This window comes from Scyliorhinus torazame, chromosome 2 (genome assembly GCF_047496885.1).
Source record: "Scyliorhinus torazame isolate Kashiwa2021f chromosome 2, sScyTor2.1, whole genome shotgun sequence".
Lineage (NCBI taxonomy): Eukaryota > Metazoa > Chordata > Chondrichthyes > Carcharhiniformes > Scyliorhinidae > Scyliorhinus > Scyliorhinus torazame.
This window is the reverse complement of record NC_092708.1, coordinates 322,320,313-322,347,935: the sequence shown is the minus strand read 5'-3', so window position 1 is coordinate 322,347,935 and position 27,623 is coordinate 322,320,313. Positions and strand designations below refer to the sequence as shown.

General features: G+C 46.0%; 1 protein-coding gene across 3 annotated transcripts; it reads right to left on the bottom strand.

The window, feature by feature from the left end:
- Positions 1-556: 556 nt before the first annotated feature.
- Positions 557-27,331, bottom strand: gmfb (glia maturation factor, beta). 3 transcript variants are annotated; one of them, XM_072489712.1, is made up of 7 exons: positions 27,131-27,330; positions 26,723-26,819; positions 15,502-15,551; positions 14,386-14,435; positions 9,795-9,877; positions 8,471-8,544; positions 557-1,505 (listed from the first exon to the last, which is right to left on the bottom strand). In XM_072489712.1, the coding sequence occupies exons 1-7, from the start codon at positions 27,131-27,133 to the stop codon at positions 1,434-1,436; spliced, it is 429 nt and encodes a 142-aa protein (XP_072345813.1). In that variant the 5' UTR covers positions 27,134-27,330; the 3' UTR covers positions 557-1,433. The 3 variants fall into 3 exon arrangements, with proteins under 3 accessions (XP_072345813.1, XP_072345814.1, XP_072345815.1); XM_072489713.1 differs by lacking the exon at positions 27,131-27,330 and adding an exon at positions 26,993-27,124; XM_072489714.1 differs by lacking the exon at positions 26,723-26,819 and having other exon boundaries at positions 27,131-27,331.
- Between the last annotated feature and the right edge of the window lie 292 nt (positions 27,332-27,623).

Below are 27,623 nucleotides of genomic sequence, written 5' to 3'. Positions count from 1 at the left end.
TAATACCATATGTCACAAATAGCATTTGGATTTTATGGACCAAAATATTAATTTGGTTGAGTCCAGCCTATTCAAATTAAAGATGCCATGTGGATATTTAGTTACCAATTAAAATCCAGAAAGAATTCCTAGTGGTGGAAGAAGTGGATTAATTTGAAGACCATAGTAGAAAGAAACAGTTTTGCCCCCTCCCCCTAGGCTGACCTGTACTAACGTAAAGGAAGTCAAGTAGAAGCATTGGGAGGGAAGGGGGGGAAAGAGAGAGTGAGGGAGGAATAGTACACCATTTGTTCTCTTCGATACAGGAGGGAGAAGAATTTGAAATTATTCAAGAAGTTCTAGTTGTCTGACTAAATAATTAAACCGATTTTCAAAAATCAGGATCTTCTAGGATTTGGGTTTATGGGGTAGCTTATACAAATATTAACAGGGAGCAGAATATCACAAATTACTCAAGGATGAAAACTCAATTTTAAAAATGGATTTAACAAAGAACAGGGGATTGGAGGCTTGCAATAGAAATAATCTGCATAGATGCAAAAAAGTAGCCAAACGATTTAACGTCAAAAAATGTTTATTTTTGTTGTTCCTGGCAGCATGCATTTTAGTCTAAGATAACCAGAACAGACTTCACATTTTCAATTACACTTTCCAGACTTAGACCAATGTTCTGAAGGGGCATTTTATTTTCAAAAACAGTACCCTTTTAAAATAAAGCCAACTAAAAAATATCAACCAATGCAGTTATCATTTTGTCATTTTATGTAAATATTATACAGATAAATGGGGCTTCTCAAATGTTCATTGACCTCTGTGAAAGGAGCCAGACATTGAAACCCAGAGTATGAATTTGCATGCAAAGTTAAGCAAAGAACCAAAACAAATTTCCAAGACAAAAATAATAAGATATATACAAAATTGTGCCAGGGCAACAGGGCTGCGCAGTTTTAAAGCAACAGCAGAAAAATTTGGATTCCTTTCAGTATACAATAGGCAATGCAAAAGATCCCCTTCAAAAAGAACAAGAATAATTATCCACCATTTAATTGGGTTTTCCTACTCAAGAGTGAAATGAAAAGAAATGTTAAATATCCAACTGGGGGCGAAGGCCAAATATTAATTTATGATCTTTGAATTTTGGATGTCCTGTTCTTGGATCAAAGGTCAAAGGACTGCTCTTTCCAAATGCCTCAGCAGACCATGGCTTGTCTTCATTTTTCTGGCACACGAAAAAAAAAACCAACAAAGATGAAGCGCTCGAGTTAATTTTCTCAGAAAACTGTATTCAACATCGTCACAGTGTGTAAATTCATTACAGCTTTAAACACAATGTATAAAAATCATTTAATTTTCCAGTTTATGTGAAGTAAATATTAAAATTCAAGCCTGTGGTATTAATCCATACAAAGCAGAACACAACTCAGTCACATCATCTAACGGAAAAAACCCAATTTTTTGCAGAGCCATTCTTCACTGAAGTCTTCTGTATTCCTAATTTCAAACACCTGAAAGAAAAATACGTACTTAAATCCTTAATCCAATTATTTATTCATCTCTGAATTGCAATAAAGTCTCCTGAATTATTGATATGATCCTAAGATGAATGTACGCTTAAGCATTCATCTAGCTCTTCGCACCAGGAGTGCTTGCAGCTTTGAATTAATCTACATTTATGCCATTGTGGATTTTAGCTCAACAAGTGCAGTAAGTGCCCATAGCCATGCTGGTCCATGTTGATTGCTCATTTTTGCTTTCAGTTTCTACCTTCAGTTTGCTTCCATTCCCAAGAGTGAAGAGCAGCAGCTGGTATTTGCATCTCACATCCTGCTCTATAAATTGCAACCAAACAAGCACGAATGATAGATAAAGATACTCACTGTCCATTCCGACAAACTCGACAATTTTCCAACAGTTAGACTGGGCTGACCAGAACAGTTGAAGTTAAGCTTCTGGAGAATGAAGCTTCTGACATGTTTCCCACTAACAGAAACTTATGTGCTTGTTACATAGGAATGGGTCTTTACTATGTCACACCTGCATATGCACCAAGCATCATGCTCAACCTATTCCACTATAATGCTACTCACAATATGCAATGTTAGATTTGCATATAGTTTCTTAATTTTCTTTAGAATTTTTTTTTTTTTTTTTTTAAGTACAGGATTCTGTGCTGAAGTAGTTGCCCAATGAAGGCATATTTTGCATTTATCCAGCCATCGTGAAGAGGCTGTGAAATCTGGACATCTATTTGGAATCCTCTAAGGCAGGGCACTCGAGGACAAATCCCTTCTCTTCTTGTGTAAAGCACATTACTACCTTAAGCTTGGATAAAAGCTAATTACTGCAGATGCTGGAATCGGAAACCAAAAAGAAAATGCTGGAAAATCTCAGCAGGTCTGGCAGCATCTGTAGGGAGAGAAAAGAGCTAACGTTAAGTCTGGATGACCCTTTGTCAAAGCTTTTGTCAAAGGGTTATCTAGACTCGAAACGCTAGCTCTTTTCTCTCCCTACAGATGCTGCCAGACCTGCTGAGATTTTCCAGCATTTTCTTTTTGGTACTATATCAAGCTTGCTTTCTCAGCACACATGCACACCGTGAGGAAACTGTACCATACCCTCCTTCCATTTTGCAGTAGTTCTGCTTCCATTTAGACACAGTAGTCTCTGCACCATCTTGATCAGCTGTAATTCTTCTGCCCTAATTCATCCTTCATGCCTAAGCTCTACTTGTCTGTCTCAGATAGTGGTCCATTTACTTCCTCTTCTAACCCATACAGCAGTGTATACAAGAGCAGAAGATGAAAACAAAAGTTGTAATAGTCAAGGGAGAGTACAGGCTGCCAAGGAGTTCATTACATTTATTTTCAGTATTCCAAAATCCTATGTAAAGCAAATTGAACATAACAGTACAAGAATTGTTTTCAATGGAAAATAGGATATTTAAGTTGAGATCTTAAAAACTGTTCGTAGCTCTGCAGACACAACAAAGTGCAAAATAGGAACCCAAAAGTTTCTCATAGATTAGTCCACCTTGTCCAGAAGTGAGCATTGTGTAAATAAATACAAAATTTGGATCACTACAGAATTGCTTTGTATTTCCAAGCCCAATGACGCAAAGGCAGATTCACTAACCGATCTCAGCCGATGGAATGAATCCAGGGTTCATAACACATCAGGACTTCCGGTTGCGGCTATGCAGAGCTAAGCCGCACATTCGGCGGCTCCCGCTAAAACGGACTTTTGGGCTCTCTTGAGGAGCCCCAACGGCAATTTTTTCGACAACCTCTAGAGTGGGATGGTGAGCAAGGTCCCCCCTCCATAGTATATGGATTGGACCAGGAGTGGAGCGGTCAAAAAAGCGTTTTTGGAGCAGCGAAAAGTGCGAGGGAGAAAAAACAAGATGGCGACGGGCGTAGATCAAGCGGCATGAGTGCAGGAGCAGCAGGAGTTTCTCAAGCGCTGCTTTGAGGAGCTGAAGAAAGAGGTGCTGGCGCCAATGCTGACAGCGATCGAGGGGTTAGTGGAGACCCAGAAGGCCCAAGGGGGGGGGGGGGATATTGGGTTGCTGCTGCATTGGCCGATGGGGAACTGGAAACAGAAGAGGTGGTTGGGACGGGGGTCCCCAGCCTGGGGGACTGGAGGGTGTGGGAGGCGCGGGCACGGGACTGGTCCGGAAAAGGAGATGGCTAGTCGGCAGGGGGGGTGGGAAGCCCCCCCAATCCGGCTGATAACCGGCCCGTTCAGGCCCGTCAAATTCCAAGTTAAGAGGGCCCCCGAGTGTTCACGCACTTAAAGGGACTGAAGGCAGACATGGTCATGCTTCAGGAGTCACATTTGAAGGTGGCAGACCAGGTCAGGTTACGAAAGGGGATGGGTAGGACAGGTATTCCATTCGGGGCTGGATGCAAAGAGCAGAGGGGTGGCAATACTGGTGGGGAAGCGGGTGTCGTTTGAGGCCAAGAATATTGTAGTGGATAATAGAGGTCGATACGTGATGGTGAGCGGTAGGCTACAGGGGGTATGGGTGGTATTGGTGAACATCAACGCCCCGAACTGGGATGCTGCTGGATTTATGAAGCACATATTGGGGCGGATTCCGGATCTGGAGGCAGGAAGCTTGATAATGGGGGGGGGGGGGGATTTCAACACAGTGCTGGACCCAGCATTATATCGCTCCAGATCTAGGACGGGGAAGAGGCCGGCTGCGGCCAAGGTGCTTAGGGGGTTTATGGACCAGATGGGGGGAGTAGATCAGTGGAGATTTGCTAGGCCCCTGGCCAGGGAATTTTCTTTTTTTTCCTCACGTGCACAGTGCCTACTCCCGGATAGATTTTTTTGTTTTGAGCAGGGCGCTGATTCCGAAAGTGGAGGGAACGGAGTACTTGGCCATAGCCATCTCAGACCACGCCCCGCACTGGGTGGAGCTGGAGTTAGGAGAGGAGAGGGACCAACACCCGCTGTGGCGTCTGGATGTAGGGTCACTGGTGCGGGAGTGCATTGAAAGGTATTTGGAGGCCAACTACAATGGGGAGGTGCAGGTGGGGGTAGTGTGGGAGGCGCTGAAGGCGGTGGTCAGGGGAGAGTTAATCTCCATCAGGGCTCACAGGGAGAAGAGAGGGGGCAGCGAAAGGGAGAGGTTAGTGGGAGAGATCCTAAGGGTGGACAGGAGATATGCAGAGACCCCCCGAGGAGGGACTACTTAGGGAGCGGCGAGGTCTCCAGACGGAATTCGACCGGTTGACCACGGGGAAGGCAGAGGCACAGTGGAGGAAGGCACAGGGGGCCACGTACGAGTATGGGGAGAAGGCAAGCCGGATGCTGGCATATCAGCTCCGTAAGAGCTGGCAGCGAGGGAGATAGGTGGAGTCAAGGATAGCAGGGGAACTACGGTGCGGAGTGCGGTGAAAGTAAATGAGGCATTTAAGGACTTCTATGAGGAGCTGTACAGATCTCAGCCCCCAGCGGGGGAAGAGGGGATGCAAAGGTTTCTTGATCAACTGAGGTTCCCGAGGGTGGAGGAACAGGAGGTGGTTGGCTTGGGGGCGCCAATTGGGTTGGAGGAGCTGGTTAAAGGACTGGGGAGCATGCAGGCAGGGAAGGCCCCGGGGCCAGATGGGTTCCCGGTCGAGTTTTACAGGAAGTATGCGGACCTGTTAACCCATTGCTGGTGAGGACTTTCAATGAGGCAAGGGAGGGGGAGGACCCTGCCCCCGACAATGTCTGGGGCGCTGATTTCTCTGATCCTGAAGCGGGACAAGGACCCACTGCAATGTGGGTCATATAGACCGATCTCGCTCCTCAATGTGGACGCTAAGCTGCTGGCAAAAGTGCTGGCTACGAGAATAGAGGACTGTGTCCCGGGGGTGATTCATGAGGACCAGACAGGATTTGTAAAGGGCAGGCAGCTAAACACCAATGTGCGGAGGCTCCTAAACGTGATTATGATGCCATCGGTGGAGGGAGAGGCGGAGATAGTGGCAGCTATGGACGCGGAGAAGGCCTTTGACCGGGTGGAGTGGGAGTATCGCTAGGAAGTGTTGCGGAGGTTTGGGGAGGGGTTTATTAGTTCGGTTAAGCTTCTATATAGAGCCCCGGTGGCGAGTGTGGCTACGAATCGGCAGAGGTCGGAGTATTTTCGGCAGTATCGAGGGACGAGGCAGGGGTGCCCCGTCCCCCCTGTTGTTTGCATTAGCAATTGAGCCTTTGGCCATGGCATTAAGGGAGTCCAGGAACTGGAGGAGGGTGGTCCGAGGGGAGAGGGGAACATAGAGTGTCGCTGTATGTAGATGACCTGTTGCGGTATGTGGCGGATCCAGTGGAGGGGATGGTGGAGGCCATGCGGATTCTAAGAGAGTTTGGGGACTTCTCGGGCTACAAGCTCAATGTAGGGAAGAGTGAGCTCTTTGTGGTGCATTCGGGGGACCAGGGAAGAGGGATAGACGACCTACCGTGGAGGACGGCGGAAAGGAGCTTTCGGTACTTGGGGATCCAGGTAGCTAGGAGCTGGGGGGCCCTGCACAAAACTTAATTTGACGTGGCTGGTGGAGCAGATGGAGGAGGACTTCAAACGATGGGATGTGTTGCCACTCTCGCTAGCGGGCAGGGTACAGTCAATTAAAATGACGGTCCTCCAGAGGTTTCTTTTTGTGTTCCAGTGCCTTCCTATTAGGATTACCAAGGACGATTTTAAGCAGGTAGGTAGGAGCATTATGGGCTTTGTGTGGGCAAACAAGACCCTGAGGGTAAGGAGGGGGTTTCTGGAGCATAGTAGGGACAGGGAGGGCTGGCGTTGCCGAATCTGGAGGGCTATTATTGGGCAGCCAACGTAGCGATGATCCGTAAGTGGGTGATAGAGGGAGAGGGGGCGGCATGGAAAAGGTTGGAGATGGCGTCCTGCAAAGGAACGAGCCTGAGGGCGCTGGTAACGGCTCCGCTGCCGCTCTCGCCGACAAGGTACACCACGGGTCCGGTAGTGGCGGAAACGCTAAAGGTCTGGGGGCAGTGGAGACGACATAGGAGTGAGATGAGAGCCTCTGTGTGGTCCCCGATCCGGGAGAACCACCGGTTCGTCCCAGGGAGGATGGATGGGAGGTTTTGGAGCTGGCATCGGGCAGGGATCAGAAGGATGGGGGACCTGTTTATAGACGGGACGTTTGAGAGCCTCGGGGCGCTGGAGAAGTTCAGGTTACCCCTGGGAAATGCGTTCAGGTGTATGCAAGTGAGAGCGTTTGTGAGGCGGCAGGTGAGGGAATTCCCGTCGCTCCCAGCACAGCGGATACAGGACAGGGTGATTTTGGGTGTATGGGTCGGAGAGGGCAAGGTTTTGGCGATATATCAGGAGATGAAAGAAGAGGGGGAGGCTTTGGTAGAGGAGCTGAAGGGCAAGTGGGAGGAGGAGTTGGGGGAGGAGATTGAAGAGGGTCTATGGGCGGATGCCCTGAGTAGGGTTAATTCCTCTTCCTCATGTGCCAGGCTCAGCCTGATACAGTTTAAGGTTGTTCACAGAGCGCATATGACAGGGGCGAGGCGGAGTAGGTTCTTTGGGGTGGAGGACAGATGTGGGAGGTGCTCGGGAAGCCCGGCGAATCACGTCCACATGTTTTGGTCGTGCCCGGCACTGGAAGGGTTCTGGAGGGGTTTCGCGAGGACTATGTCCAAGGTGGTGAAAGTCCAGGTCAAACCAAGTTGGGGGTTGGCATTATTTGGGGTGGCGGACGAGCCGAGAGTGCAGGAGGCGAAAGAGGCCGGCATTCTGGCCTTTGCGTCCCTGGTAGCCCGGCGGAGGATCTTGCTGTTATGGAAGGACGCGAAGCCCCCCAGTGTGGAAGCCTGGATAAATGACATGGCAGGTTGCATTAAGCTAGAGAGGATAAAGTTTGCCCTGAGAGGGTCTGCGCAGGGGTTCTTCAGGCGGTGGCAACCGTTCCTTGACTATCTCGCGGAGCGCTAGAAGGAGCTCGGTCAGCAGCAGCAGCAACGCAGGGAGGGGGAGGGGGGGTTCCCAGGTAGTATTTGTACAAACATATGGGAGGGTTAATATGTGTGGGAGAAACCCATTGTATAAGTTCTGTACTCTTTTTGCTTGATATGTTTATGTTTTGTTTTGCTCTTTTGTCTTTTTCTTTTCTGTTACCGGGGGGGGGTTTAAACTGGTTGAAAATTTTTGTTGGATAAACTTTGAATAAACATATTAAAAAAAAAAAATACATCACTGCCACTCCATACAGTACATTTACCCACTGAGTCAATGGAAGGTAAACACAAAGTTTAATCCTTTGTCAGACAACTGTTCAAACCTGCCAAATGAGATGGTTTCAGAAAAAAAGTTTGTATTTTCATACAATTCCTCACTTGGATGCAGGGGTATTTTAAAGTCTTTTACATAAAGGCAAACGGAGTGGATGCTGAAAAGGAGGGGAAACAGATGTCGATGGCAAAGACACGGTTAAAGTCAGGGTTTGCAGAGGCTTCTAAAATCAGAGATAGATTACAAAGACCTTGGTAGGGAGTTACACAGCAAGAGAGCAGCAACAGAATGCGTAACAACATAACATGGTCTGAAGGTACAAAAAAAACAAGCAGCTTCAGGCTGGTTTTAATCAGATTGAGGGAAATTACAGGAACCAAATTCCACACTACAATAGAAAGAGTTTTGGAAGGTAAAACACAGTATGGTAAAATATAGGTTGGCAGATAAAATGATGCAAACAACTTTACAACCAACCAGTCTCCCCTTCCTTATCATAACCCACTCACTGAAGGTTTGAATTCTGCTAGCATGAGCAAAGAAAGACTGAAATTAGTTCCTTCAGCAAAGAGGGCTTGTTTTAATCTTCACCCAATTATTCCCCCCACTCCACCCACCAAATAGTCACTTCAATGTGAAAAACAAAATAAAAACAGGCAACTCATAAAATGACAGCTGTATACACAAGCTCTGTTTAAAACAAAACAAATTATAAACTCTCACCTTTGTAAATTCTGCTACATCCACCAATCCAATTTTGCTACCAGCATAAAGCATCTGCTGTTCAGGCTTGCAACCTAAAATCAAAAGCCACAAAAAGCCATGACAATCTACAAACAACTGATTATACAATCATAATAAACTGCATCAGAAATAAATCCAATTAGCCCTGTATCTTTATATTCAATAAATCAACAAGTGCTGACACTAACATTATCAGCTCATCAATGGAATAGTTTTGCTATGGCAATTAGTCACTACAAGAATAAGAGATCAATCCCCATTTAAAAGGAAACAAATATATTGTGTTTGTGCAGGACAAAAGTACATTTGCATAGGACATTTGTAAGAAATGACCACAAAAACTGTTGACACATGAATTTCTTACTATTTAGAAAGAGTTTGGTAATCAGCACAGTGCATTGCAGACCATCCCAGTGTCCAAGGATGCAGAACCCACACCAGACCAATTCCCAAGCCATACAATATGGCTTGTATTACCATATGGTAATACAAGCACTTTTGTTTTTTGCTCATTACAATGCAAGGCTCCTTCAACAGCACCTTCCAAACCTACAACCTCAACCATCTAGAAGGACAAGGACAGCCGATACATGCAGCAACACCATCACCTGGAAGTTCACCTCCAAACCACACACCATTCTGACGTGGCAGGTGTATAGATGTTCCTTCACTGTTGCGAAGTCAAAAACCTGGAATGCTTTCACTTCTCAAGGGCAATTAGGGATGGAAAATGCTAGGCTTGCCAGGGAGTCTCATATCCCATTAAAAAATTTCAAACCAGCAATTTGAGAAGCAATAGCTTGTGCAGCACAAGAGATGTGTCCATAAGGATAATTGTTATGACTCTGGTGCCAATGGAACGTGATCTTACTTGTATACACACATATCGAAATTGCAGCAATCCTCCACCAAGGTTAAAAATCACTAGCGAAATTAGCATTCTATGCAAAAGCTTTTCAGCATGTTGTATTCAGAATTATTCAAAAATGTAAATATCTTTTGGTGATGGATTAACATAGGAACAATATAGTAGCTTTGGTTTTAAGTGGTGATAAGATCAAGGCACATCCTATTTCAGAACTCTGTGCTGGCACCAGAAAATGGAATCTTACGAAGCAACGTTTTAACCTATCCAAAAATATCTTAAATAAATCAATCTTCCAAGGTTAAAATAACCCATTAGAAAAAATGGAAACCAGTTTATAAAGTTTGAAGTGGGAACACGCCATTGAGACTAAACATCTGCCACATGTCAACTGTTGAAATGAAAGCAAATTGAAAACTTTAGAAATTGACCACTTACCACAAGGACTAAAGAATATGAAGCATAGTGGATAGGAGGTCCGTCCATCAGTATGTTTATATCTGTAGCTGTAGACTACAAATGTGGTTTGAGTTAAGAAAAAAAAAAGACACTTCCGTTTGAAGGAAAAATATAACTTCGAGTGAAGTGAGCCTTAGAAAAAACACTTGCACATCACGTTAAATGTGCGGCCAACACCAAATCAACCCAAAAAAAAAAAAAAGGAAATTCCACACATTTTTCTTTAGTTCAAATAAGTAACTTAGCTATAATACATTGAAATACAAGTCAAAAGAACTTGCAAGAAAGCAACCGTTGAAACATTTGCAACTTCAACCAGTTACGTTGCTGCATTTTTTCCACAAAATTGGTTAGCTGGCCATTTCATCTCCAGCCCATCTCAATATATAGCAAACCAATTTTCAAAAAACGAAAAATCTCTGATGTTTCAATCACAGGCACAGCCAGAGATTCAAGGATAATATTTAGTGGGGACCCTGGCCTGGAGACACTCGAAACCAATTTCAGTATCCAGAATGCTGTCCAGCTGAGTGTAGCTAATGACAAAGAGGAGAGATGGGCCTGGAAAATCTTCCATTTATTTGCATCTTGATACAATTCTTTTTTAAAAATGTGATACAGTAATTCCTTTAATTGCAGATTCTCCAGTCAATGTAATTATTGTGGTCTTTTGCATTCTTTGGTGAAAAACTATGTTAATATAAGCTTCCTGAGCTTTTGCAAACTCAACATTTAATTGGATGCTTAACGTTTGCTGCAATAAAATTCTATAAATATGCTCCTGATTACTTAGTGTGGTACCACATTTCATAAACCGACAAAGCCCCCAAAGTTATTCCCTGGTCAGTGCTGAACTGACTAACTGCAGAGTTAAGGATTGAGAAAAAAACATCACAAAAGTTATGTCACCATGCAAGCAAGTTATCAGGGGTCAGCTTCAAAGTCACTTCCAAACACTGACAGAATAGCCTACTGATCAGAGGTGGATTTAGAGTTAATAGGGTCTTACGCACAGCTTCATTGTCAACACACCCTCCCTCGGGACCAACAAAGTAAAAAGAAATGTGCAGCTCCCTCACCAGGAAGCAGAGCTCTAAGAATGCAGCCATCAGTCTGTCTAGCACAAAAACAAAGAATGGTTTGGTACCTTGGAATAAGCACCGAACCAAACTTTTAGGTAAAGTTTATTTGGATTCAAGGCCTTTTCTGACCATCTAGTCTGAAAAGTGGATGTCAGTATACGACAGACCCAATATTCACAGTATTCCTGGATTTAAACATGGGACGATTCTCAAGAGTTAAAAGGTGGAAGAGCAGTAATTGCCTCTCCCACCAGCAATATTTCCTGCCCACTCTCCCATGCTGATCTTCCGACATTTGGAAAACCAGTTTGAAACCCCCAAGAAAATTTAAAGGCTTACCCTTTTTGTGATTAGCCACAAAGATTGTTGCACCAAATCAATCCATATTGCATTTTTGTTATGCATAATGTTTGCTACAAACACACAGCATAATGCTGATAGCTTTAAGGCACTGGAGGCAATTGAGAGGCGTATGTAGAATTTCAGAATGTTAGAGAGCTTGTGTCTGGAATTACCTATTGTATGACTAGAACTATGCTTCAAAAGACTATTTATGTTATGCTTCAAAAGTAAGTCACGGACAATTCCGCACTTCAGAAGACGTTCAACCATGATCTGAGTGAAATGGTGGAACATGTTCGAAAGATTGAAATCTCTTATTACTTCACCAGACTTCACAAAATATACAAAAAGCTGTTCATTTCTAATAGCTCAGCTGTGTAATACTATGACTTACTTCAACATTTGCATCTATCGAGAGCGGATAATTAGCCTGGCTTTCTGTGCTTCCAACTTTGGCCAATGAATTTCACCCAAGTCTCACTTCAGTATAACACAGTTTGGTTGGATGACTTCCACAACAAAACACTTACATGCAGGCACATGCATCTGTGAAGGCATGTTCACAAATACTTACATAGATCAGGTGGCATGCAACGCTGACAAAATAGTTTAAACTTCTACATTAGGAATTGCCACCAAGACAGTGCAAGCATTGGGTGAACAATGGATACTCTGATCTACTCTTCTGATGTTAATTTCAGTTATTAGATTTGGATTAAACTGTATTCAATTACGATAATCTATCAAAATTCAATGGCTGTATGCGTCAGTTTCAATGACACACTGCAAGCTTGGCAATTAGATGTTAGCTGCTTGTGATATGATGAGATCACTCCATGGATCCTTCCAGCTTATATTAGCATTGAACCTCACTGCTTGGTTTGGACTTCATATTCTCAAACTTCATTTCAAGTTTAGAATTAACTAAAATATTTAATATTCAATCTCAAGTCATACTGAAAACTTGACATTTAATAGTGAAGGAATTGTAGAAACGCTGATGACCGAATAGATTTTGTAAGGTTAAAGCATATGCATTGGTTCAGGCTAAATAAATAATTTTCTTTTGTATGGTGCATTAATCATCTATTTGGAATATTGGCAAATTTACAAAAAATAACTTTTAAAGTGCCCAATATTTTTTTTCAAATTAAGCGACCATTAAGCGTGGCCAATCCTCCTACCCTCGACATCTTTTTGGGTTGTGAGGGGAGACCCATGCAGACACACGGAGAATGTGCAAACTCCACATGAATAGTGACCCGGGGCCAGGATCGAAACCAAGTCCTCGACACCATGAGGCAGCAGTGCTAACCACTGCACCACCGTGCCGCCGCAGGAATCTCAGCAAATTAATAGAAGGTGTAGCAATGCTATCAGGCAGCATTTGATATCAAGTGGAAATAACCTGCTCACTGATGCTTAGATTAGTTCCGCCAGGGCCTCCCAACAGACAGAACCATGCAATATCCTGTCAGTGGTCAAACTGGATCAGCTGTCATTGTCAGCCTTGGTGACTGCGCTTCACCTACAGAGAGCAAATTCAGTCTTAATTTTTGAGGTGAGGCGAGCTGAGTCTTTAAAACAAACACTTTTGAATTTTTATAATGTCTGCGAGGCTGCAAACATATGCCTGCTTGACGCCTTCATCAGTATACCTAGCTTTCCTCCTTCATAAAGCCAATAGCCAATCTGATTTCCAGACTGCTCCATGGGAAAGGTTCCCAAACGGGCTTCCAACTACTTTCTCACACTTTACCCACCTCATCACAATTTCTGCATTTCAGCACCCACCCCCCCCACTACAGCCCGTCCCTCCTCTCTGCCCCCCCCCCCACTACAGCCCCTCCCTCCGCCCCACCACCCCCAACTACAGCCCCTCCCTCCTCCCCGCCCCCCCCCCCACCAACGACAGCCACTCCATCCCCCCCACCAACTACAGCCCCTTCCTCCTCCCCGCCCCCACCCCAACTACAGCCCCTCCCTCCTCCCCGCCCCCCCTACAGCCCCTCCCCCAACTACAGCCCCTCCTTCCTCCCCGCCCCCCCACCAACTACAGCCCCTCCCTCCTCCCCGCCCCCACACCAACTACTGCCACTCCCTCCTCCCTGCCCCCCCCACCAACTACAGCCCCTCCCTCCTCCCCTCCCCACTGCAACCCCTCCCTCCTCTCCGCCCCCCCAACTACAAGCCCTCCATCCTCTCCCGCCCCCCCCCCCAACTACAAACCCTCCATCCTCTCCGCCCCCCCCCCCAACTACAACCCCTCCCCCCCCCCCAGCTACAACCACTCCCTCCTCTCCGCCCCCTCCCCAACTACAACCCCTCGCCCCCCCCAACTACAACCACTCCCTCCTCTCCGCCCGCCCCCCCCAACTACAGCACCTCCCTCCTCTCCGCCCCCCCAACTACAACCCCTCCTTCCTCTCCGCCCCCCCAACTACAACCCCTCCCTCCTCTCCGCCCCCCCCCAACTACAACCCCTCCCTCCTCTCCGCCCCCCCCCCAACTACAACCCCTCCCTCCTCTCCGCCCCCAACTACAACCCATCCCTCCCTCCTCTCCCCCCCATTACAACCCCTACCCCCCCCAACTACAACCCCTCCTTCCTCATCCCCCCCAACTACAACCCCTCCCTCCCCCCCCACTACAGCCCTTCCTTCCTCTCCCCCCTCCCAACTACAACCCCTCCCTCCTCTCTTTCCCTCTCCTCCTCCTCTCCCCCCCCCCCCCGCCCACACACAACTACATCCTCCACACACCCCTCCCTCCTCCCCCCAACTACTACACACACACATTCCAATTATCACAAAATGGCTGGCCATCATAAATAATTCTGTTGGTAGTTTGACGTGCATATTTAGTGCCACTATTGCATATGAAATTATTAGCAGAATAACAAACCAAATAATTCATTACAATCAACTTAGTGGTACATAAAGTAGCAACTAATTACTAAATATTTCTCTCCCTTGAGGATGAGGCACTCAGCTTTATATTCATCCCCATTTTCTATTGCATAAAATTTCATACCGCAATCATTTAAAATATAGAATTCCAATTATGTTATTTTGGGTAAAAATTATCTGGAAAATGCATTTGGGAAAAATAAGATTTTGCAATACTGAAAAGCAAGAAAAGGATATCTTGGTTGCTGCTCAGGTAGTTCATTTTTAAGTTCTTCTGGGGAAATATCCTAAATAACATAAGCAAGGCAAACAGCGCAAGTTACGTCACCAGTAATACGTTGCTTTATTATACTATGCAGACACGTTTGACAGCTTGTAAACACAGATCTCATAATTTCCCTTGCTCTCATCTATAGAGCGAGTTTCTCTTCCAGCTTAACATATAATGCATAGGCCCAGCTGGAAACTCCACCAGAGCGCTCATCTTCTTTTGGCTCATCTGTAGTCAGATTCAGAAGAATCCTACCTAATGGATCACATGCTGTGGAGCCAATAAAACACCTACATTATGGTCAGCTTTTTTGTCCCCCAAGGAGTTTATGGGGGAAATGTTTTCTTACAACTTACAAAACCATGCCATAAAAAACAACACATATTTGCAATCAAGTTTTCACTGCAACTGTGGCGGTGACCCCCCCCCCTCCCTTAGTTGGCATACATATTTTACAATCCCCTATGTGACCAAAGCATGTGTCGATTTAGAGTTTGGTTTGGGCCTTCGCTTGCATTCTGACCATTTCCCTGTGGCCTTGCCCCTTGCCTTCTTTTTGCGAGACTTCAGCCTTCGTCCACCCCCCAACACCCCCCTTTCCTTTTCCTCCCTATCCCAGGCCATGTTCCCCCCCCCCGCCCCTTTTACTCTACTGGTTACTGGCTACAAGTAGGTCTTGAAACAAGTTGGTGAATGGCTTCCACGTCCTGTGGAAGCCTTCTTCCAACCCGCAGATGGTGAATTTTAATTTTATTTTCTCCAGCCTGAGAAATTCTGCCAGGTCGGACAGCCAGTGGTGTTGCCGATCACCAGCCGAGCAAGATTCTCCGGCCCACGATCAGGAAGGCAAAGGCTAGGGCCTCGGCCCCCCCCTCCCCATGAAGAGTTCTGACTGATCTGAAACCCCGAAGACTGCCACTTTTGGGCATGACGCCACCCTCATTCCCACATAGCCGGTTGTCCAGTACCCAACAAGTGTGGGGTCCGCCGAGAAATGTGGGTGTGGTTAGCCAGGCTTTCCTGGCGCCGTTCACATTTGTTCTCCAAATACAAGTTAAAATGTAAGTTAATAAGTGACTAACCTCATACTCTTCATCCAAAATCACCATATGTTGCTCCTTATCAATTTTCACTGTGACAAAAAAATAATAATTAAAGTGTTTTCTCGGAAGCATAAGTTCATGAGCCTGTTAAATTCTAATTAAGCAAGAGAGAGATATGGGAAATTATAAAACAAAATAGTATACTGCAAGCTACAAATTTTATTTCTATTACTCTTCCATTAGGAGGATTCCAAATTAGTTTAAGTCCCTTGTGATTAAAGTGATGGAGCGGTAGAAGAGAATTACTTTAGATACAAAAATTAATGTTTAATTCGCAGCAGTAAACAAAATAAATCTACTTCTAGTGTACGGAATAAATGCTAGTGCATTTGTAAGCTTAATTTGTTCTGACATAGGGCTGTTTTCTTACTTGCTGTTTTCTTACTTGATTATTACAAACATTCATTTATCCCAAGTCTGGGACTTCCGGGTGCGGCGATGACCAGCTGAGTCGCACGTTTCGGCAGCTCCCGGTGGAACGGACTTTTGGGCTCTTAATAAGAGCCCCAACGGCAATTTTAACGGCTAAAAGTACTGTGCGGTGAACCAGAAGGGAATCCCCCCTGGATACGGATGAAAAAAAGGAGAGGAAGGTGGCCGGATTGTGGTGGATCCTTTAGAGTAGCGGCAAGGAAGGCAAGCAAAAACCAAGATGGCGTCGGAAGGTGGCAGTTTAATATGGGGCCCTGAACAACACGAGTTTTTGAAACGCTGCGTGGAAGAACTCAAAAAGGAAATGAAGAAGGAGCTGTTGGCCCCGATATTACAGGTGATCGAAGGGCTAAAGGAGGAGCAAAAGACCCAGGAGCGGGAGCTTCGGGTCGTGAAGGCAAAGGCTGCCGAGAATGAGGACGACATACAGGGCCTGGTGGTGAAGACGGAGATGCACGAGGCACACCATAAACGATGTGTGGAAAGGCTGGAGGCGCTGGAGAACAACGCGAGGAGGAACAACCTAAGGATTCTTGGTCTTCCTGAAGGTGCGGAGGGAGCGGACGTCGGGGCATATGTGAGCACGATGCTGCACTCGTTAATGGGAGCGGAGGTGGAGGGAGCATACCGAGTGATGGCGCGAGGACCGAGAGCAGGAGAAATTCCTAGAGCCATAGTGGTGAGATTCCTCCGTTTGAAGGACAAAGAGATGGTCCTTAGATTGGCAAAGAAAACTCGGAGCAGTAAGTGGGAGAACGCGGTGATCCGCGTATACCAAGACTGGAGTGCGGAGGTGGCGAGAAGGAGGGCGAGCTTTAATCGGGCCAAGGCGGTGCTTCACAAAAAGATGATAAAATTCGGAATGCTGCAACCGGCAAGACTGTGGGTCACATATCAAGGGAGGCACCACTACTTTCAGACGGCGGATGAGGCGTGGACTTTTATCGTGGAAGAAAAATTGGAATGAGCGGGTTATTTAAAAAAAAAAGAATGTTTGAAACCAAGTGGTGGGGTGAGTATGGGGGGGCGAAGAGGGGGGTAAAAAGGGGGGAAAGAGGAGTTTTATGTTATTAATCCTGCGATGTAACTTTTCGCTCTTCCACAGGAGGTGGTGGGGGGAGGAAAGGAGGTGGAGGAGATGGGGCGTTGGCCATTGGGGGGGGGCCAAGGGGGAAGCGCGGGCTCGGTTCCCGCGCTATGATAATCATGGCGGGAATAGGGAAGCAGGAAGGAGGGGGCGTCACACGTGCGAGCCGAGGTCACGGGGGGAAGCCGAGGTCGGCCAGAGTTTGCTGACTTCTGGGAGCAACATGGGGGGTGTAACTACGCTAGTGGGGGATCTAGCGGGGGGGTGGGAGGGGGGAATTATTGGGCTGCTGCTGGGGAGAGGGGGGAGCTGGCATGGGGTGGGATGGGCGGGGGGGTCACCGCCTGGGGGGGACACAGCTGCGTGGGAACCGGGTGAGAAGCTGGAAAAAGGGGATGGCTAATCGACAGGAGGGGGGTAAAAAGCCCCCCAACCCGGCTGATCACGTGGAACGGGCCGATAAAGAGGGCACGGGTACTCGCACACCTTAAGAAACTTAAGGCAGACGTGGTTATGTTACAGGAAACGCACTTGAAACTGATAGACCAGGTGAGACTACGCAAAGGTTGGGTGGGGCAGGTGTTCCATTCGGGGCTAGATGCGAAAAACAGGGGGGTGGCTATATTAGTGGGGAAGCGGGTAATGTTTGAGGCAAAGACTATAGTGGCGGATAGCGGGGGCAGATACGTGATGGTGAGTGGCAAACTACAGGGGGAGACGGTGGTTTTGGTAAACGTATATGCCCCGAACTGGGATGATGCCAATTTTATGAGGCGTATGCTAGGACGCATCCCGGACCTAGAGGTGGGAAAGTTGGTAATGGGGGGAGATTTCAATACGGTGTTGGAACCAGGGCTGGACAGGTCGAGGTCCAGGACATGAAGGAGGCCGGCAGCAGCCAAGGTGCTTAAAGATTTTATGGAGCAGATGGGAGGAGTAGACCCGTGGAGATTTAGCAGACCTAGGAGTAAGGAGTTTTCGTTTTTCTCCTATGTCCACAGTCTATTCGCGAATAGACTTTTTTGTTTTGGGAAGGGCGTTGATCCCGAAGGTGAGGGGAACGGAGTATACGGCTATAGCCATTTCGGATCACGCTCCACATTGGGTGGACTTGGAGATAGGGGAGGAAACAGAAGGGCGCCCACCCTGGAGAATGGACATGTGACTCATGGCAGATGAGGGGGTGTGTCTAAGGGTGAGGGGGTGCATTGAAAAGTACTTGGAACTCAATGATAATGGGGAGGTCCAGGTGGGAGTGGTCTGGGAGGCGCTGAAGGCAGTGGTTAGAGGGGAGCTGATATCAATAAGGGCACATAAAGGAAAGCAGGAGAGTAGGGAACGGGGGCGGTTACTGCAAGAACTTCTGAGGGTGGACAGGCAATATGCGGAGGCACCGGAGGAGGGACTGTACAGGGAAAGGCAAAGGCTACACGTAGAATTTGACTTGCTGACAACGGATACTGCAGAGGCACAGTGGGGGAAGGCACAGGGTGTACAGTACGAATATGGGGAGAAGGCGAGCAGGTTGCTGGCTCACCAATTGAGGAAAAGGGGAGCAGCGAAGGAAATAGGGGGAGTGAGGGATGAGGAAGGAGAGATGGAGCGGGGAGCGGAGAGAGTGAATGGAGTGTTCATGGCATTTTATAAAAAATTATACGAAGCTCAACCCCCGGATGGGAGGGAGAGAATGATGGGCTTTCTGGACCGGCTGGAATTTCCCAAGGTGGAGGAGCAGGAAAGGGTGGGACTGGGAGCACAGATTGAAATAGAGGAAGTAGTGAAAAGAATTAGGAGCATGCAGGCGGGGAAGGCTCCGGGACCGGATGGATTCCCAGTTGAATTTTACAGGAAATATGTGGACTTGCTCGCCCCGCTACTGATGAGGACCTTTAATGAGGCAAAGGAAAGGGGACAGCTGCCCCCGACCATGTCTGAGGCAATGATATCGCTTCTCCTAAAGAAGGAAAAGGACCCGCTGCAATGCGGGTCCTATAGACCTATTTCCCTCCTAAATGTAGACGCTAAAATTTTGGCCAAGGTATTTGGCAATGAGGATTGTGTCCCGAGGGTGGTCCACGAGGACCAAACTGGGTTTGTGAAGGGGAGACAGCTGAATACGAATATACGGAGGCTGCTAGGGGTAATGATGATGCCCCCACCAGAGGGGGAAGCGGAGATAGTGGTGGCGATGGATGCCGAGAAAGCATTTGATAGAGTGGAGTGGGATTATTTGTGGGAGGTGTGGAGGAGATTTGGTTTTGGAGAGGGGTATGTTAGATGGGTGCAGCTGTTGTATAGGGCCCCAGTGGCGAGTGTGGTCACGAATGGACGGGGATCTGCATACTTTCGGCTCCACAGAGGGACAAGGCAGGGATGCCCTCTGTCCCCATTATTGTTTGCACTGGCGATTGAGCCCCTGGCAATAGCATTGAGGGGTTCCAAGAAGTGGAGGGGAGTACTTAGAGGAGAAGAACACCGGGTATCTCTGTATGCGGATGATTTGTTGTTATATGTAGCGGACCCGGCGGAGGGGATGCCAGAGATAATGCAGACACTTCGGGAGTTTGGAGAATTTTCAGGATATAAGCTGAACATGGGGAAAAGTGAGCTGTTTGTGGTGCATCCAGGGGAGCAGAGCAGAGAAATAGAGGACTTTCCGCTGAGGAAGGTAACAAGGGACTTTCGTTACTTGGGGATCCAGATAGCCAAGAATTGGGGTACATTGCATAGGTTAAATTTAACGCGATTGGTGGAACAAATGGAGGAGGGCTTCAAGAGATGGGACATGGTATCCCTGTCACTGGCAGGGAGGGTGCAGGCGGTTAAAATGGTAGTCCTCCCGAGATTCCTCTTTGTGTTTCAGTGCCTCCCGGTGGTGATCACGAAGGCTTTTTTCAAAAGGATCGAAAAGAGTACCATGAGTTTTGTGTGGGCCGGGAAGACCCCGAGAGTGAGGAAGGGATTCTTACAGTGTAGTAGGGATAGGGGGGGGGGGGGGGGGGGGTGGGGGGGGCTGGCACTACCGAGCCTAAGTGAGTACTACTGGGCCGCCAATATCTCAATGGTGAGTAAGTGGATGGGAGAAGAGGAGGGAGCAGCGTGGAAGAGATTGGAGAGGGCGTCCTGTAGGGGGACTAGCCTACAAGCTATGGTGACGGCCCCATTGCCGTTCTCACCGAAGAAATACACCACAAGCCCGGTGGTGGTGGCGACTTTGAAAATTTGGGGACAGTGGAGACGGCATAGGGGAAAGACGGGAGCCTTGGTGGGGTCCCCGATAAGAAATAACCATAGGTTTGCCCCGGGGAGAATGGATGGGGGATTTGGAATATGGCAAAGAGCAGGAGTATCGCAACTGAAAGATCTGTTTGTGGATGGGAAGTTCGCAAGTCTGGGAGCGCTGACCGAGAAATATGGGTTGCCCCAAGGGAATGCATTCCGGTATATGCAACTGAGGGCTTTTGCGAGGCAACAGGTGAGGGAAGTCCCGCAGCTCCCGACGCATGAGGTGCAGGACAGAGTGATCTCAAAGACATGGGTGGGGGACGGTAAGGTGTCAGATATATATAGGGAAATGAGGGACGAGGGGGAGATTATGGTAGATGAGCTGAAAGGGAAATGGGAAGAAGAGCTGGGGGAGGAGATTGAGGAGGGGCTGTGGGCGGATGCCCTAAGTAGGGTAAACTCATCGTCCTCGTGTGCCAGGCTAAGCCTGATTCAATTTAAGGTGTTACACAGGGCGCATATGACTGGAGCACGGCTCAGTAAATTTTTTGGGGTAGAGGATAGGTGTGCGAGATGCTCGAGAAGCTCAGCGAATCACACCCACATGTTCTGGTCATGTCCGGCACTACAGGGGTTCTGGGTGGGGGTGACAAAGGTGCTTTCGAAAGTAGTGGGGGTCCAGGTCGAACCAAGCTGGGGGTTGGCTATATTTGGGGTTGCACAAGAGCCGGGCGTGCAGAAGGCGAGAGAGGCCGATGTTTTGGCCTTTGCGTCCCAAGTAGCCCGGCGCAGGATACTGTTGATGAGGAAGGAAGCCAAGCCCCCGGGGGTGGAGACCTGGATAAATGACATGGCAGGGTTTATAAAGCTGGAACGGATTAAGTTCATCCTAAGGGGATCGGCTCAAGGGTTCACCAGGCGGTGGCAACCGTTCGTCGAATACCTCACAGAAAGATAGAGGGAATGGAAAAGAAGAAGGCAGCAGCAGCAGCCCGGGGGCGGGGGGGGGGGGGGGGGAGGAGGAGGAACCAGAAGGACTCTCAGGGTTGTTAATATATATGTATAGGTCGTTGCTATAAATAATTGTATATTGGATTGTTAAATCATATTTTTGGAGAGTGTTTATCTGAGACAAGGCAGTTGCCATTTAGTTTTAGTTATATATTATTTATTCTTGGTTTATAAAACAGGTCATTGTTATTTATACTGTTATATTATTGTGTAAAGGATACACAATAAGATACTGTGATGGTTGACCAAAAATTTTCAATAAAATATTTTTTTTTTTTTAAATTTATCCCAAGTCTAAACCTTGGCTTATCTGATTAGCTTTAGAGCCCCAAAGTCTCTCCAAAAAATGTGCCCCTTGTCAGTATATAATTAAAAAGCAGGATACGATGACAAGAACCCGACTTATACTTTGCTGTTCACCTTTACTAAGGCTTGCGGATATTTTTCTCAAGATCTTATATTTATCAATTACCCCAAGTGCACCCACTACTGAAGCAGAAATAAAACTACACAATTCAACAATTTATATAGCACATTTAACATAATCAAAATGTCCCACAGCACTTTAGAGGAACATTAGAAAACATATGACACTGAGTCACATAAGGAGATATTAGGTTGGATGACCAAAAACCATGTCAAAGAGATATGATTTAAGGAATGTCGCATTGGGAGGAAAGAGAGAGGGCAGAGGTGTGGGAAGAAAATTCCAGTTGAGGCCTAGGCAATTGATCACCAATGATGGAGAAATGATAATTGCGAATGCACAAGAAGCCAGAATGAGAAAACTAGGAATATATAATCCTTCACTGAAGAAATCTTCTTGAGCACAGCCCTCTGAAATTACTCAAGAGATCAGAGTACATCCAACGCCAAGCTTGCATTGTCTCAGCATCCCTTTTGAATAAAAGGCACTGGAGCTGCTTCTGAACAGACAAATGAATTACACAAGTATTTTATATTTTAGTGTATAGATTCAGTCCAGCTTACTCCTTCACTTATCCAACTGTAATAGACTATAGCCTATTGCATGCAGGACAAGAAACTGGCCACAATAAACTAATTAGTGATCTTGAAGGCAGTTTAGCATTTTTCAGTAAAATGCCATTTCATAATTTGCTGTTAGAACTGGTTCAAAAGTGGAACATGGTGCAGTGGTTAGCACTGGGACTACAGTGCTGAGGACCCGGGTTCGAATCCCGGCCCTAGGTCACTGTCCGTGTGGAGTATGCACATTCTCCCCATGTCTGCATGGGTTTCACCCCCACAACCCAAAGATGTGCAGGGTAGGTGGTTTAACCCCCACAACCCAAAGATGTGCATGGTAGGTGGATTGGCCATACTAAATTGCCCCTCAATTGCAACAACAACAAAATTGGGTACTCTAAATTTATTTTTAAAAACTGGTTCAAATTACCTCTTTAGAATTTTTGCTGGGGTTGATGTTACTGATAGGAGAAAAATTCCCTGACCAATGAGGGATGTGAAACAGAATACTGAGTGGTTGGTGAGGACATGGCTAAGGTATTTGCTATCATTTCTGCAAATCTTGAGAAATGGGAAGCTCGCCAAAGGACCGAGTACCAAATGTTATACCATTGCTTGAGAAAGGGGCAAAGGGGATAATTACTTTAACAACAAAGCACACACAAATCAAAGATCAACATTTGAGATCTCTAAAGGGCAGGTCGATTATTTATTTTGTGAAGATTGAGGCATATGGCATTAAAGGGAATGTAATTTTATTAAGAGAAACAGCAAAAAATTAACATTTTTCAAATGGACATGAACTGATTTTGTGGCTTTTGGATCTATTGTTAAGAACCTCACTGCTGTTAGTTGGAGGGTATCCCAAAATCCCGAAGGGTAACTTGGTATGCCAGTTCTTAATTGTTTATTCTGCAATTTGGCATAATAGGCACACAGTAAGGAACGGTCTCCTGTCTTTAACACACAAGGCCACAATATACACAACACAATCCTTGAACGAACCCCATTCCACATCTACCTACTTTCCTAAACTGAGAATGTTCCTTGTCCTAAAACAACATAGAGTTAACTCTATGAGCCAAATCCAACGAGCCAAATCCAACAAATTACCACACACTAATTGTGTCTTTAATTTTGGGAAGCCTTTCTTAGAATTCAGCATAGAGTTTAATGCTGTCAAACAGCATCTTCTAGCATAGAATCCTGCTTTCGGGAGAGCTTCTGTTTTCAGCTGGGTGTGGCTATTTTAGCTGCTCATCAGCTGTTCTTCTCCTGTAGTACAAAGCTAACGCTGCTACTGATAAATTGTTTATCCCTTTTGATCACATCCTATCTGAACGATTTGCCTTATAAGTCATGCAAGTGTGGCATGCATTCATAAGTCTCCACTCTGAACTGATGTCTTCTGTAGTTTTAACAGTTCTATGCTCTCCACTTCACTGAAGTATCTGTTTACCCTAAGCTAATTGACGTATCAAAAAACCTCCAAGCAGCTGCACCCTTATCAATTCCTTAAAACTTAATTTTATCCAAGCTTCTTTATTCTATTCAAGATTCTTGGCACTATACTGTGACCACTGTTTTCCATTTGTAGAGAATGATTTGGGTATAGGCACGAGAGATAATAATAATCATCTTTATTAGTGTCATAAGTAGGCTTACATTAACATTGGAATGAAGTTACTATGAAAATTACAAGGGTTTGGTATCATCAAATTCAGGACATGTCAAATTAAACGAGCAGGTAGGCAGATGTAATTTTTTTGTTCTTCTCAAGGTATCATGAAATGCGAAGTAATGCGTTTTGGGAAAAAGAATAGAAGTACATCATAAATAGTAAGATTAAGAGTGGAGCAACAAAGGAAGATAGGTATGCAGATTTGTGGGCCTTTAAAAGGTGGGTGAATTTGCAGTCAGATGAGCTATTAAAAAGATACAGAATTCTGGTTTTATAAAAATATTGAATATGAACAGAGGTGAAGTTAAATGTGTGCAAAATGTTGATTAGGCCATACTTCATGAAAAACTATGTTGGAAGAATTCTTCATCAGAAGGACATGAAGAGTTTGAAAAGGTTTATATTTCACTGAAGCAGAAAGCTCGAGGGTGGAGAATCAGTTTTTTGCAAAATTATGAAAAGGTTTAAAAAGTAAAGATTTTTGCCAGCCAATGGGGAAAAGTGACAAATGGCATATACTTGGGATAACCGCCAGAAAAACAAAGTAAGTTTGAAGATTTCCCACCACACAAATTATTAAAACATTGTATGACCTACCACAGAGGCTATTGATGCAGGTGCTCTGAATTTTAAGAGAGGAGAACTGCGTAACCATTTGACTGATGGAAACGATGCAAGGAAAGGGTGGGACAACGAATCTCAACTGAAGAACTACCTCCACAGGCACAATAGCCCAAATTGTGTAAATTACATGGGGGCAATTTTTTACAACACCAAGTGGGAAAGTGATGTGATCAGACAGGCTGACCCTTTACACACTGCCCGTCTCTACTTTTGACTTAATTAAATGTACAATTAGGCAGCTAAGCTGATCATATTTTCCCACCAGGCAGGTCAAGTTCAAATTATCCACCAATAATTTTAAGGAGCATATGAACACTTACCTTTTGGTGCAGATTTAAATTTAAAATCCTGCAGAGCCGGATACATGGCTAAAATCAGCATATTTAAACTGCTGTTTTCAGAACAGTTCTATCGTATTAATTCACAAACATTTAAAAAAGTTAATGTTTCATTAAAAACATAATCCTGGCAACGTAACTCAAACATAAATTGAAAGAAAAATCAATGGCAGAGAAAATGTCAATGCCGGGCAGCAGGGTAGCATAGTGGTTAGCACAAATGCTTCACAGCTCCAGGGTCCCAGGTTCGATTCCCGGCTTGGGTCACTGTCTGTGCGGAGTCTGCACGTTCTCCCTGTGTGTGCGTGGGTTTCCTCCGGGTGCTCCGGTTTCCTCCCACAGTCCAAAGATGTGCAGGTTAGGTGGATTGGCCATGCTAAATTGCCCTTAGTGTCCAAATTGCCCTTAGTGTTAGGTGGGGTTACTAGGTTATGGGGTTAGGGTGGCGGTGTGGGCTTGGGTAGGGTGCTCTTTCCAAGAGCCGGTGCAGACTCGATGGGCTGAATGGCCTCCTTCTGCACTGTAAATTCTATGATAGCTAACAACCATAGACATTTTACAGTATGCACAAAAACCTCATGAATTTTCTATAAAATTTATAATGCTTTAATTTCGAATTTTAAACACGTTCTTTCTTAAATTGACTTTACTTGATTATTGAACTTTAATTAAAACAAAAACAAACTAGTTTATCTGCCATTTCTCTAGGGATTTGAGACAGCTGAAAATCATAACAATGCCAATAAAAAAACATTCCTCAAATTTCAAGGCTTTGTTTAAAGCACTTCAGAGAATTATTGCTTCACTAACAAGGTTTTGGAAGGCTTGTATGCCACAAAATAATTCAGCTTTTCAAAAGTATATTTGCAATTTGTGGCTTTCTGATTGCATTCACTGAACCTGATGGGGGTTATGGATGTGTTTTACACGAGTGTCATAATCAATCTGAAAGGTCTATCTGGTTTTGAGGTAGTTAAAACAGGAAGAAAATAAAACTTTAATGATTAACTTAAATTCTATGTGCCAAAAAAAATGGACCATACTTTGCAGTGATGGCAAAGATGAGTTTAACAACATTCATTGTTGTGTTGCGCAAATCAAAAAGCAAATCTCAGCAAGTGTACATGCACAATTAAACACAAAAAGTTGCCTGTCCCAGATGTGTCAGTCGAGATGGTGCAAAAACACCATCTGGCTCTCTCATTCAAGTTATTGAAGGTCGTAATCATGTATTGGGAGTTGCATATACAGACTAAATTTACCACAAAAAGATAAGACCGGATTAGTTAAAAGCCAAGTATGGCATTGTACACCTTAATTATTGGCCAACAAATGCTGGCAGTGTTAAAAGAAAATTTACTCTACGTGTAAAATGGTTGGAGATGTTTTTGGGAAATGTTTTTATTATCTCTTTGTCTGTTGACTCTAAAAGTAATTGCACCCGTCCCCCCTCCACCTCCAGTTGTTCTGCCTGCCAGGGGGTATTTAAAACTCTTGTGCTGCTCAATGATCCTTCATTCACGGCTGTTTGACTAAAGGAGCGACACAGTTGCCTGCCTGCCTGGCCCCCCACCCACACACACACCTCCCAAATTTTCGGTTGACTACAACTGGCTGTACAAAGGACATGAAGCAAGTGCGAGTCTTATGGGAAGTGGTGATCATTGACCTCGCCCTAATGTCGCCCACATCCAACTGCCCCACCCCGAAACCAACTCTGGCCCGGAGCAACGTGCTGCCAGCCTCTCCATCTGCGGCTCTTTAAAATGGGTGGGGCTGGTGAACGCCGGGCCGATTAAAGGACGTTTCACTCACTGATCAGGGCAGCATTCGTGGTTTCTTTGCGAAAGCGAAATTTTTTAAGCTTCTCCATCAGCTGTTCGTCAACACCGCACAGACTCACTGGGCAGCTCTGGAGGTTGGGGGGGAAAAACACACACAGGCCATTACAAAACAAATACAAGGCAGGACAGGCTTCAGCAATGATTTTTTTAAATTCCAAACGAGTCAGGATAATTTATTGGCTGGGTTAATATTCAACCGCGGACAAAATACAAGCGAGTGAGGAGAGAAAAAGCCCACAACCGAGACATTTTAGGCCGAGCCGGCTCCTACTGCACATTCCCTCGGACATGTTGGGGCAGCTCCGGGGGGAGCCGCTGCCCCTGTCCCGGCCCCTGCTCTCCCCATCATCGCTCACACGCCCTTTCCGCGGCTTCTTACCATTTCTCGACGATTTTTCTCCCTCCCCCTACTTTCTAATCCAGGCTCCTGTTTTCCCTTCAGCTCTTCCCAGTCTCGTGATCCGGGCGAGAGCCAATCAGCACCTGCCGGGCCCGTCCTTCCTCACTTAAATGACATCATGGGGAAGAGATCCGGGCAGGAATCTCGCTCCGGGAGCCCGGGGCCGCCGCGGGAATTCCTTCCCGCCCACCTCGCGGGCGGAGCGCCCGCACCTTCCCGCTCACCTGCAGCCAACCGCCTTCTGATCACCAGTGCAGCTTGTTGGCACACCAAGGAGTTCCTGCCAGACACAACCACTCGTGCAATTCAAACCCCCAAAACAGCTTTAAATGTTTTTAAAGGCTTTCCCCCACAAAGGCGTGCATGGCTCTGGAACTGACTGGATGGCCCAATCACAGACAAAAAAAAAGCACACACTGATTTCTTGTGCTTTAAAATTCAGCCATTCTTAAGTTTTGCATTTAACATGACA